This window comes from Sinohyriopsis cumingii, chromosome 1 (genome assembly GCF_028554795.1).
Source record: "Sinohyriopsis cumingii isolate HCF-2022 chromosome 1, ASM2855479v2, whole genome shotgun sequence".
In the NCBI taxonomy this organism is placed as follows: domain Eukaryota; kingdom Metazoa; phylum Mollusca; class Bivalvia; order Unionida; family Unionidae; genus Sinohyriopsis; species Sinohyriopsis cumingii.
In genome coordinates this window covers 2,938,112-2,953,080 of record NC_142961.1, presented here as the reverse complement: position 1 = coordinate 2,953,080, position 14,969 = coordinate 2,938,112, and the positions used below count along the sequence as shown (strand labels likewise).

Below are 14,969 nucleotides of genomic sequence, written 5' to 3'. Positions count from 1 at the left end.
ATATTGTACAGCCACATCCATGCATCATATATTGTATAGGAGCATTTGTTATTGATATTGTATGGTCACCCCATGCATCATATATTGTACAGCCACCCCATGCATCATATATTGTACAGCCACCCCATGCATCATATATTGTATAGGAGCATTTGTTATTGATATTGTATGGCCACCCCTTGCATCATATATTGTACAGCCACCCCATGCAACATATATTATATGGCCACCCCATGCATCATATATTGTACAGTCACCCCAGGCATCATATATTGTATGGCCACCCCATGCATCACATATTGTATGGCCACCCCATACATCATATATTGTATGGTCACCCCATACATCATATATTGTATGGCCACCCCATGCATCATATACTGTATGGCCACCCCATGCATCAGATATTATATGGCCACCCCATGCATCATATATTATATGGCCACCCCATGCATCATATATTGTATGGCCACCCCATGCATCATATACTATATGGCCACCCCATGCATCATATATTGTATGGCCACCCCATGCATCATATACTATATGGCCACCCCATGCATCATATATTGTATGGCCACCCCATGCATCATATATTGTATGGCCACCCCATGCACCATATATTGTATGGCCACCCCATGCATCATATATTGTGTGGCCACCCCATGCATCATATACTGTATGGCCACCCCGTGCATAACATATTGTATGGCCACACCATGCATCATAAATTGTATGGCCACCCAATGCATCATATGTTGTATAGGAGCATTTGTTATTGATATTGTATGGCCACCCCATGCATCATATATTGTATGGCCACCCTATGCATCATATATTGTATAGGAGCATTTTTTATTGATATTGTAGGGCCACCCCATGCATCATTAATTGTACAGCCACCCCATGCATTAAATATTCTGTGGCCACCCCAAGCATCATATATTATATGGCCACCCCATGCATCATATATTGTATAGCCATCCCATGCATCATATATTGTATGGCCACCCCATGCATCATATATTGTACGGCCACCCCATGCATCATATATTGTACGGCCACTCCATGCATCATATATTGTATGGCCACCCCATGCATCATATATTGTACGGCCACCCCATGCATCATATATTGTACGGCCACCCCATACATCATATATTGTATGGCCACCCCATGGATCATATAATGTGTGGCCACCCCATGCATCATATATTGTATGGCCACACCATGCATCATAAATTGTATGGCCACACCATGCATCATAAATTGTATGGCCACACCATGCATCATAAATTGTATGGCCACACCATGCATCATAAATTGTATGGCCACACCATGCATCTTATATTGTATAGGAGCATTTGCTATTGATATTGTACAGCCACCCATGCATCATATATTGTATAGGACCATTTGTTATTGATATTGTATGGCCACCCCAAGCATCATATATTGTATAGGAGCATTTTTTATTGATATTGTAGGTTCACCCCATGCATCATATATTGTATAGGAGCATTTGTTATTGATATTGTATGGCCACCCCAAGCATCATATATTGTATTGGAGCATTTTTTATTGATATTGTAGGCCCACCCCATGCATCATATATTGTATAGGACCATTTGTTATTGATATTGTTTGGCCACCCCATGCATCATATATTGTATAGGAGCATTTTTTTATTGATATTGTAGGTCCACCCCATGCATCATATATTGTATAGAACCATTTGTTATTGATATTGTACAGCCACCCATGCATCTTATATTGTATAGGACCATTTGTTATTGATATTGTATGGCCACCCCATGCATCATATATTGTATGAGAGCATTTTTGTTATTGATATTTTAGGGCCACCCCATGCATCATATATTGTATAGGAACATTTGTTATTGATATTGTATGGCTACCCCATGCGTCATATATTGTGTAGGATCATTTGTTATTGATATCGTATGGCCACCCCATGCAACATATACTGTATAGGAGCATTTGTTATTGATATTGTACAGCCACCCAATGCATCTTATATTGTATGGCCACCCCATGCCTCATATATTGTATGGCCACCCCATGCATCATATATTATATGGCCACTGCATGCATCATATATTGTATGGCCATCCCATGCATCATATATTGTATAGGAGCATTTGTTATTGATATTGTATGGCCACTCTATGCATCATATATTGTATGGCCACCACAAGCATCATATAGTGTATAGGAGCATTTGTTATTGATATTGTACAGCCACCCATGCATCTTATATTGTGTAGGACCATTTGTTATTGATATTGTATGGCCACCCCATGCATCATATATTGTATGAGAGCATTTTTGTTATTGATATTTTAGGGCCACCCCATGCATCATATATTGTATAGGAACATTTGTTATTGATATTGTATGGCTACCCCATGCGTCATATATTGTGTAGGATCATTTGTTATTGATATCGTATGGCCACCCCATGCAACATATATTGTATAGGAGCATTTGTTATTGATATTGTACAGCCACCCAATGCATCTTATATTGTATGGCCACCCCATGCATCATATATTATATGGCCACTGCATGCATCATATATTGTATGGCCATCCCATGCATCATATATTGTATAGGAGCATTTGTTATTGATATTGTATGGCCACTCTATGCATCATATATTGTACAGCCACCCCATGCATCATATATTGTACGGCCACTCCATGCATCATATATTGTATGGCCATCCCATGCATCATATATTGTATAGGAGCATTTGTTATTGATATTGTATGGCCACTCTATGCATCATATATTGTATGGCCACCACAAGCATCATACAGTGTATAGGAGCATTTGTTATTGATATTGTACAGCCATCCCACGCATCATATATTGTACGGCCACCCCATGCATCATATATTGTACGGCCACCCCATGCATCATATATTGTATGGCCACCCCATGCATCATATATTGTACGGCCACTCCATGCATCATATATTGTATGGCCACCCCATGCATCATATATTGTACGGCCACCCCATACATCATTTATTGTATGGCCACCCTGTGCATCATATATTGTATGGCCACCCTGTGCATCATATACTGTATGGCCACCCCATGCATCATATATTTGTATGGCCACCCCATGCATCATATATTGTATAGGAGCATTTGTTATTGATATTGTATGGCCACTCTATGCATCATATATGGTATGGCCACTCTATGCATCATATATTGTATGGCCATCCCATGCATCATATATTGTATAGGAGTATTTGTTATTGATATTGTATGGCCACTCTATGCATCATATATGTTATGGCCACTCTATGCATCATATATTGTATGGCCACCACAAGCATCATATAGTGTATAGGAGCATTTGTTATTGATATTGTACAGCCACCCCATGCATCATATATTGTATGGCCACCCCATGCATCATATATTGTATAGGAGAATTTGTTATTGATATTCTATGGCCACCCCATACATCATATATTGTACAGCCACCCCATGCATCATATATTGTATAGGAGCATTTGTTATTGATATTGTATGGCCACCCCATGCATCATATATTGTATGGCCACCCCATGCATCATATATTGTATAGGAGCATTTGTTATTGGTATTGTGTGGCCACCCCATGCATCATATACTGTATGGCCACCCCATGCATCATATATTGTATGGCCACCCCATGCATCATATATTGTATAGGAGCATTTGTTATTGTTATTGTATGGTAGTGTGGCAGTTTTTAGTGATGTCTAGCACTGGGGCATTATGCCACAGACATGTAGCATGATGTCCCACCCAGTCACATTATCCTGATACTAGGCCGACCAGTCCTAACACTAACCTCTTAATGCTGAGTACCAAGCAAGGGAGCTGTTAGTACCATTTTTATAAGTCTTTGGTATGACTCGGCTGGGGTTTGAACCAGTGACCTCCTGCATCCAAGGCAGACACTCTAACCACTAGGCCACACAATGTAAAATTCTCATTTTTGCGATTGAAAGTATTCAAGCCAGTTACTGTAAGCTTTTAAACCTGAAACTGGCTTGGGCAAGAGGGAATTTTGTCTTGCGGCTAAGTGCTTTTTTGTTTAATTCCCTTGTACTCCACAATATTTAGCATGAGTCACATAAACAGTTTGGCTTGCTAACATCAAAGCAAACCAAAACTGAGTTTTGAGAATTTTAAAATTATTTTCAAAGCATTATTTCTGAAACAGCTTTATTGTATTTTTATTACACTGATGTATTACTAGATAAAAAAGTTGAAGGTATCCCAAGACAAATAATACATGACATAATTGCTATAATATCATGTCACAACATTGATTTTATAGATTTATAGGTCATAAAAAATTATTTTTGAAAATAATTAAGGGTGTCCCAAAACTTACAGTGTTCTAAAATATACAGTCGTTATGGTAAGGTCAGATTTAACATATTTTTTTGTATATCTCTGATAAGGCGAATCGTATTGTGCATTAATAAATTATTTAGTACAAAAAGTTCATCCTGTAAGAGAGTGTATATGATAAGGTCATAAAATCTGTTGTTTACAGGTAATACAGGAGATACAGGTAATATAGATAATACAGGTAATATAGGTAATACATTGTATAGGAGCATGTTTTTTGTTTGATTAAAGCAGCTTTCCCACATGAAGATATCTTATTAGTATCATATGGCCACCCCATGCACCATCTTTACTTCTGGTTTCAATTATTTATTCAGTGTATTTGCTTCATTATACAGTGGAATAACCACGTCATGGGGATAGTTGTCCAAGGGGTAACTGCCACCTATAGTTTATGCACAGAAAATGTCTAATTGTATGGTCAGTGTACTGACTGTGCATAGATATTACATGACTGGTTTTGTTGTCATTATGCTGTCTGTACATAGATATTAGACCGCTCCGGTGACCTAGTGGTTAGATCATCCACCTTGGATGCAGTAGGTCATGGATTTGATCTACGGCCAAGTCATACCAAAGACTTAAAAAATTGGTACTGATAGCTGCCTCGCTTGGCACTTAGCATTAAGAGGTTCGAGATAGGACTGGTTGGTCTGGTATCAGAATAATTAGACTGGGTATGGCATCATGCTACATGTCTGTGGCATGAAGCTCCAGTGCTAGACATCACTATAAACTGCCACACTGCAGACATTGTAGCGATATGACTAAAAAATTGTTAAAAGCTATGTTAAAAATCCAAATCACACACACACACACACACTCACATGTAGATATTACATACATTTTTGGTTTTGATGTCAGTGCACGGTCTGTACATAGATAATATATGGCTGGTTTTGTTGTCAGTGTATGGTCTGTACATAGATAATATATGGCTGGTTTTGTTGTCAGTGTATGGTCTATACATAGATAATATATGGCTGGTTTTGTTGTCAATGTACAGTCTGTACATAGATAATACATTTATGGTTTTGTTGTCAGTTTATGGTCTGTACATAGATATTATATGGCTGGTTTTGTTGTCAGTTTATGGTCTGTACATATATATTACATGGCTGGTTTTGTTGTCAGTGTATGGTCTGTACATAGATAATATATGGCTGGTTTTGTTGTCAATGTATGGTCTGTACATAGATATTACATGGGTGGTTTTATTATCAGTGCACAGTCTGTACATAGATATTACATGGCTGGTTTTGTTGTCAGTGCACAGTCTGTACATATATAATACATTTATGGTTTTGTTGTCAGTGTATGGTCTGTACATAGATATTACATGGCTGGTTTTGTTGTCAATGTATGGTCTGTACATAGACATTACATGGCTGGTTTTGTTGTCAGTGCACAGTCTGTACATAGATAATACATTTATGGTTTTGTTGTCAGTGTATGGTCTGTACATAAATATTACATGGCTGGTTTTGTTGTCAGTGTACAGTCTGTACATATATAATACATTTATGGTTTTGTTGTCAGTGTATGGTCTGTACATAGATATTACATGGCTGGTTTTGTTGTCACTGTATGGTCTGTACATATATATTACATGGCTGGTTTTGTTGTGATTATACTGTCTCTACATAGATAATATATGGCTGGTTTTGTTGTCATTATACTGTCTGTACATATATAATACTGGGCTGGTTGTGTCAGTGTATTGTCTTTGTACAGAAAATACAGGGCTGTATGTTTCATCAGTGTTCTGTCTGTACAGAAAATACAGGGCTGGTTGTGTCATCAGTGTACTGTCTGTGTACAGAAAATACAGGGCTGGTTGTGTCATCAGTGTACTGTCTGTGTGCAAAAATACAGGGCTGGCTGTATCATCAGAGTATTGACTGTGTATGGAAAATACAATGCTGTTTGTGTCATCAGTGTACTGTCTATGTACAGAAAATGCAGGGCTGGTTCTGTCATCATAGTACTGTCTGTGCATAGAGATTGAGCTCAGTCTTAAAACTAAAAAATGACACATACTAGCCTTACATTGAAGCTGTGTAAACAAATTAGTTTAAATCATAATATCATTTTAATTTACTGCTTTTGTTGAGTTTATCTCTTCTCTTGGTAAAGCTGGTGAAAATTCTGTGTGCAAGATGTGTCATAATCAGTAACTACATTCACCTAATGTCCTGTTTTTCTTATACCACAGAATTTACATGGATAATAATCTGGTAATTGGAGACCCCACTACTCACATGAGAGACAGCAGTCTGGATCTTCTGGCACTGGAAATAAGATTCTTTGGAGCAAGAATCACAACACATCTAGATCAGGATGTCTCCCATATAGTCATGGATAAGAAGTATGCATATGCAGATCTGGCATTAATTTTATGAAATGTATAAACGTTTAGCTCACTTACCCATAAGGCCAAGGTAGCTTATGGGTTGGCCAAATGTCCATCATGTGTCATCTGTCGTAATTTGTGCATCTGTCCATCAGCAGTTGCATGTTATCACTTTGGAACCCATATTTTTAATCTAATTTCAATCAAGCTTAGAATTTTTGGCTGTATCTTCAAAATCTTGGATGAGTTTGACAGTGAGCTACATCAGTTATTGAGTTCATTTTTTATCTGATTGACTATTTCTATTTACACTGTGTGGACAATATTTCTGAGTTAGTATTGATCAAAGTCAGAGTATATGCTTATGTTCTTAAGATCTTGGATAAGTTTGATAATGAGCAAAATCCATACATATTAATTAAGTGATCTTATGTCCAATTGGCTTGAGGCAGTATTTTGGACCTGACTTTGATCAAACTTGCAGTATGGGCCTGTATCAGCAAAATCTTGGACAAATTCACTATTGAGTGAGATCCATATATATTATTGAAATAATTCAATTTATGTCATGCTTGGTTTATCTCATCATGATCTCATACGAGGTCAGAAGCTTATCTCATCAATGTTTCTCCATCAGATATGTTCCCCAATCATTAGGAATATATTAGCCTGACACCTTGCAAATCCAGCCCTACTAACAGGTGAAAATCTTCTTTTTCCTATCTCTGACATATAGACAAAGAGTAATAACTTTTACACATTACCTCCCTTTGCCACTGCATTGTGTTGCTAGTTTGTTTCAGCTTCTTTGCTGTACTGATAACACTGTGCTTTTTACCTCTGACAATCCATGCCATCTTATTGTACTTTTTACCTCTGACAATCCTTGCCATCTTATTGTACTTTTTACCTCTGACAATCCATGCCATCTTATTGTACTTTTTACCTGTGACAATCCATGCCATCTTATTGTACTTTTTACCTGTGACAATCCATGCCATCTTATTGTACCTTTTACCTCTGACAATCCATGCCATCTTATTGTACTTTTTACCTCTGACAATCCTTGCCATCTTATTGTACTTTTTACCTCTGACAATCCATGCCGTCTTATTGTACTTTTTACCTCTGACAATCCTTGCCATCTTATTGTACTTTTTACCTCTGACAATCCTTGCCATCTTATTATACTTTTTACCTCTGACAATCCATGCCATCTTATTGTACTTTTTGCCTCTGACAATCCTTGCCATCTTATTGTACTTTTTACCTCTGACAATCCATGCCATCTTATTGTACTTTTTACCTCTGACAATCCTTGCCATCTTATTGTACTTTTTACCTCTGACAATCCTTGCCATCTTATTGTACTTTTTACCTCTGACAATCCATGCCATCTTATTGTACTTTTTACCTCTGACAATCCTTGCCATCTTATTGTACCTTTTACCTCTGACAATCCATGCCATCTTATTGTACTTTTTACCTCTGACAATCCTTGCCATCTTATTGTACTTTTTACCTCTGACAATCCATGCCATCTTATTGTACTTTTTACCTCTGACAATCTTTGCCATCTTATTGCACTTTTTACCTCTGACAATCCTTGCCATCTTATTGTACTTTTTACCTGTGACAATCCATGCCATCTTATTGTACTTTTTACCTCTGACAATCCATGCCATCTTATTGTACTTTTTACCTGTGACAATCCATGCCATCTTATTGTACCTTTTACCTCTGACAATCCATGCCATCTTATTGTACTTTTGACCTCTGACAATCCTTGCCATCTTATTGTACTTTTTACCTCTGACAATCCATGCCGTCTTATTGTACTTTTTACCTCTGACAATCCTTGCCATCTTATTGTACTTTTTACCTCTGACAATCCATGCCATCTTTTTGTACTTTTTGCCTCTGACAATCCTTGCCATCTTATTGTACTTTTTACCTCTGACAATCCATGCCATCTTATTGTACTTTTTACCTCTGACAATCCTTGCATCTTATTGTACTTTTTACCTCTGACAATCCTTGCCATCTTATTGTACTTTTTACCTCTGACAATCCATGCCATCTTATTGTACTTTTTACCTCTGACAATCCCTGCCATCTTATTGTACCTTTTACCTCTGACAATCCATGCCATCTTATTGTACTTTTTACCTCTGACAATCCTTGCCATCTTATTGTACTTTTTACCTCTGACAATCCATGCCATCTTATTGTACTTTTTACCTCTGACAATCTTTGCCATCTTATTGCACTTTTTACCTCTGACAATCCTTGCCATCTTATTGTACTTTTTACCTCTGACAATCCATGCCATCTTATTGTACTTTTTACCTCTGACAATCCATGCCATCTTATTGTACTTTTTACCTGTGACAATCCATGCCATCTTATTGTACCTTTTACCTGTGACAATCCATGCCATCTTATTGTACTTTTTACCTCTGACAATCCATGCCATCTTATTGTACTCTTTACCTCTGACAATCCATGCCATCTTATTGTACTTTTTACCTGTGACAATCCATGCCATCTTATTGTACTCTTTACCTCTGACAATCCATGCCATCTTATTGTACTTTTTACCTCTGACAATCCATGCCATCTTATTGTACTTTTTACCTGTGACAATCCATGCCATCTTATTGTACCTTTTACCTCTGACAATCCATGCCATCTTATTGTACTCTTTACCTCTGACAATCCATGCCATCTTATTGTACTCTTTACCTGTGACAATCCATGCCATCTTATTGAACTTTTTACCTCTGACAATCCATGCCATCTTATTGTACTTTTTACCTGTGACAGTCCATGCCATCTTAGTGTCAGAATTGGACCATCCAACTCATTTTGGATTTATTGTGTTGGACAATCATTCTTGTACAGGTTTTATACATTATTTTTTACAATTTATGCCAATTTGAGTAACTTTTTCACCTGTTTGGACTTAGTCTATTTAAGACCATGTTATGTGACACTATCATTGACCTCATGATGTCGTTGATTAGTTAGTGTGGTACTATTTTCACATACTTTGTTTGTACTAGAGATGGTATTAGCAAGTTAGTAACATGCTGAATTGTTAATGTTTGCTTTGTTTTCTTTTCTTTTGTCGTTTCAGTAGAATGTCAACTAAATGCTTGAAATGCAAAAGTTCAAAGCAAATGAAATCAATCACGACTCTAGTATTGTATGTACGAAGTGTAAATCGTGTGTGTAATATGCGGACAGAGGAAATCTGGACTACAGTAGTAGTAACATGCTGAATTGCTGATGTGTGTCTTGTTTTCTCTTTGTGTGTCATTTCAGTAGAAATTTCAACTTAATGTTTATGAAATGCAAGTTCAGTGCAATAGTCCAGAAGACATCAAAATGTGAGGAAAAATGGAATAAGTAAAGGAAAGATAATGTTAATGTTCTCACTATACATCCAAAGCCAACCTCCATTGTGATTAAATATATTTACTTATTCTATAAATAAATATCTTGATATTAAGCCCATACTCAATGAGAATAATTTAGCTATGTATTAGTTGTTTACATTAAATAAAATATAAAAAAGTTATTCAGGTCAAGCAGAAATGAACTCAATTTTGGACAAGACCATGTTCAGCATACAATGTTACATTACAATAGCATGTAATGAAATTAAAAATTTGAAAACTAACAAACAAACAAATAAATTAAATATACATAACAATCATGTCTACCATGATGCTGGAATGTGTCATGGAGCCTAGATGTAAAGCAAATCAAGCCAAAAATGAAAGATTCTGCTTCCATATGTGTCATTGTGATGACAAAAGATATTTTTTTTTTACAGATCTTGTTTCCTTAAGGGAGGCTGGCAATATGGTCTGTGATTACTTTGTTACAACTCTGTGGTCATAAACTAAGTAGCTTAAAGAAGCAAACCAACAAGTTTTGTAAAACTTAACAAATAGTTGAAATATTAAAGTTATTGATGAAAATGTGAGAGGAACTTAAATATTATGAAGCGAGTCCAGAATAATCCTGGAAGAGTTATATTTGGTGTCCAAAAGAATGAAATGTTCCATATAAAATTCAGATCCAGAAATATACTAGTTCACCAAGAATCGTGATTTCAAAATGGTGTTGTCTAGAACTCCTTTGAATAATTCACATTAATTGCCCAAACATATTATAGCCCAAACAAATGAATAATTCTGTTTCCATTGAACAGTCCAAGTAGAAGTGTTTATTCTCAAATAATATCTACATACAACATCAAACATTTCATGTTACAAACAGAATATGAGAAGTAAGCATGACTCCAAAATAAATTAATTCTGATTGCTTAGTTATCTCCTTATGTACACATTCTATTGTGACTATATTTCACAATGTACCCCCACATGACAGATCATACTACTTATTCTAATATTTCAAAATAACTACTCATGTGATCTAACTCATCCTGTAAGAATTAATTTAATTCTTCTGAGTTACCACCTATCCAATCCATCCAATGGGAAAATGGCTGAATCTTGCAAACATATTTACTAATAATTATATTATTAGTAACTGTCAAGACATACATAAGCATCTATTTGTAGATCCTTTATAATTCTGTGTTCTTTAATATCTTAGAACAGATCTTATGCACATATGCCACCAACTAAAGATAATCTGTACAATTTACACTCATGAATAAAAATTACATAAATTAGATAAAATCATGTACCAGGAGTTACAAAAAATATAGATAACTTATTCAGATAGTGAGTATCCAACACAGGAGATTTATTGTGGCCTCTGTCTGATAGCAACTGACCAGAACTCAAATGTATAACTATATGGAGACAAGTTACGCTGTATTTACCCAGATGGGAAAATGAAATGATGCAAAAATGCTTGTCACTCAAAAATATATAATTTGCGTTATTATTTTTGACATGATCTTATTTTTAAGAATACTCTGGATTCACTAACCAGGCTTTTACATTGGATATATAGTTGTCCAGTATTAATTTTATATTGTCTTGGGGTTCCTGGGCAATGGACTTTTCTATCCCTACACTAGTTTACTTAGAGACTGTAAATTAATGTCATTTGCAAGAAGCCAAATATCTTCTCAACAACAAAAAAAATTAGCATACCGTATCTATGTGAGTAATGGGCTTAAAGTTAAAGTAAAGCATGTGGAGTGGACTGCAGCAAAAAATTAGGATTTATTGTTAGCAAGACTTAAGTTTAAAGACTTTATATTCAATTTACTCAAATTTTACCCCAAATTAGGATGGTTTAGTACAGGGTAGTATTGCCATTATTAGGGTTTAATACAGGGTAGTATTGCCATTTCATAATACAGGGTAGTATTGCCATTATTAGGGTTTAATACAGGGTAGTATTGCCATTTCATAATACAGGGTAGTATTGCCATTATTAGGGTTTAATACAGGGTAGTATTGCCATTATTAGGGTTTAATACAGGGTAGTATTGCCATTTCATAGTACAGGGTAGTATTGCCATTATTAGGGTTTAATACAGGGTAGTATTGCCATTTAATACAGGGTAGTATTGCCATTTATACTGGGTAGTATTGACATTTTATAATACAGGGTAGTATTAGTGTTTCATACAGGGTAGTATTACCATTTCATACAGGGTCGTATTGCCATTTATACAGGGTAATATTGCCATTGTACAGGGTATTATTGCCATTTCTTAATACAGGTTAGTATTACCATTTCATAATACAGGGTAGTATTGCCATTTCATACCACAGCTTCTCGTGGGTCGGTGGTTCTTTCCTGGGTTTTCCGGGTTCTTCCTCCACCATTAATACTGGCCGCCATGTATAGCCTATCGTGCTGAAAAATGGCGTTAAACCCCACAACAACAACAACAACAACCATTTCATACTACAGGGTATTATTGCCATTTCATAATACAGGGTAGTATTGCCATTTCATGAATCTGAATGAACATACCTTTAATAACTTAAATTTCCCTTCCATTTTTCAGAGATTTAAGCAGACTGAATCAGTTTAAAGAGGAGAGGCGAAAGAGGCAAAGAAAATTCCACATTGTAACAGAAGCCTGGGTCCGTGAATGCATTGAGGAGGGTACTATTACACAAGAACGTATGCATGAACCTGTGGCTATTAGTGTTGACCCTTGATTACATAATTAGGAGTAAACATGGACTAACAGTCAGCAGACATGCAGGGATTAAACAGTCACCAACAGTCAGCAGACATGCAGGGATTAAACAGTCACCAACAGTCAGCAGACATGCAGGGATTAAACAGTCACCAACAGTCAGCAGACATCAGGGATTAAATAATATTTGATCAGAGTAAACATGGACTATTATACCAACAGTCAGAAGACATTCAGGGATTAAATAATATTAGATCATAGTATGTAATAATATTTTCATGTTTGCTGACAATTCAACTAAGTCAAGTTACTATTCATGTTAAGATAGTCAGCTAACGTTAAAAAAGTATCGGTGCATTTATTGGCATTACATTATGTATAGATGTATTAGTGGAGATCAGTCACAATCAAAAAGTCTACCTGACAGGCATATTTCTTGCCAGTAGTTTGTGTCAATGTAGTGAGACTGGATTGTCTTCATTCCCTCAAGTTTTAGTCTACCAAATTTTAAGATTGGTAATTTTTTGTCAGAAAAGGACTATAGCACCATCTGAATCATTTGATGTATGAAGGTAATGGTTTATTTAACCATTGAAATGTTACTTGTACTGCTGTAGTTTTTATAGACAAATCCTTTCCGTTTAGATGAGAGGTTATTTAAGGCAAAAAAGATGGCATAACTTTAGCTTGTTCTTTGATCAGAATTAGTTGTAGAGAAATGTTGATTGTTCAAACAATATATAGACTGATCTTACTAGGTACTGTAAAAAACATGTATTCAGTATCCAAAATGTTATGCACCATTTTAGCATACATTATATCCAAAATCCATTTCCAAGGAGAGTGTTTTATTCCAAGCTTACCTTTAGAGTAGTGTGGTGCACGCAAAATGAAACAAAAATTGGTTATGATATTCAAAGTATTGATTCATGTATTGCAAAATTGGTTATGATATTCAAAGTACTGATTCATGTATTGCAAAATTGGTTATGACATTCAAAGCATTGATTGATGTATTGCAAATTGTTTTTGTCTCTTCTCTGTTAGTACATAACAAGAAATAGTTACCACTTTTCTAGTGCTGATTGTAACAGTTTCAGAAGTGTTAGGGTTTTATGTGAACATATGCTAAGTGTTTGAAAGTCATTGGACGTGTTAGTACTGCTGACATGTGTTTGTTACCAGTGTTTCATAAAGCCAGGTTCTATGAATCATTTGTATGTTCCCTAATAAAATCAGATAATCATGGTTGCTTTCTTTTAACAATAGTTTCACAATTCCATCTTGCAAAGTCAAGAGAAAATATGTAGAGACATGATACTATCTCCAGCGCCATTTTATTCAGAAAGTTGTTTTGGCTTCCATTACAGCCATGAAATGTAGGTCTTGGTGCCATTATGTGCAAATAGATTAGGAACCAGGGTCTCCACATCCTGCTGGCATAGCATAATCCACTGCAGACATGTTCTTTGACTTGTTTCTGAATCTTTATTATCAGAACATGATTTGCTGACATCTTGCAGTGTAGAAGGTTACAGAACATGGATAAGACCTTATGTCCATTGAGGCTATTCAAAAGTTTATTGGGTAAGGAAAAAAGTTTGAGTTAGGAAAAATGTTTGAGTTAGGAAAAAAGTTAAATTCTTGATAATTCATCAACTTGCCTTTAATCAAATCAGTAGAAAAATGTTACGGAGAGATTTTGTTTTCTAGAAGCTTGACACAATAAATATCCTGTGTGGATGTCCATCAGAATTAAAAGTTTTATGTTGTCAGTTTCTCAATTACAGCTGAGTCATATTACTTTGTATATGGATATAAATTCATATTACTTTGTATGTGGATATAAATTCATATTACTCTGTATATGGATATAAATTCATATTACTTTGTATGTGGATACAAATTCATATTACTTTGTATATGGATACAAATTCATATTACTTTGTATATGGATATAAATTCATATTTCTTTTTATATGGATATAGATTCATATTACTTTGTATATGGATATAAATTCATAT

At 35.7% G+C, this 14,969-nt stretch overlaps 1 protein-coding gene across 1 annotated transcript in view; it reads left to right on the top strand.

Moving 5' to 3' along the window:
* Positions 1 to 14,747, top strand: part of LOC149806325 (DNA ligase 4-like) — a 108,641-nt gene extending 93,894 nt beyond the window's left edge. Inside the window, exons 17-18 of the mRNA XM_089951622.1 lie at positions 6,662 to 6,814; positions 12,807 to 14,747. Coding sequence (XP_089807748.1) covers positions 6,662 to 6,814; positions 12,807 to 12,963 — 310 coding nt within the window. The 3' untranslated portion in view covers positions 12,964 to 14,747. The remainder of the gene's footprint in view (positions 1 to 6,661; positions 6,815 to 12,806) is intronic.
* The last annotated feature ends 222 nt before the right edge of the window (positions 14,748 to 14,969 follow it).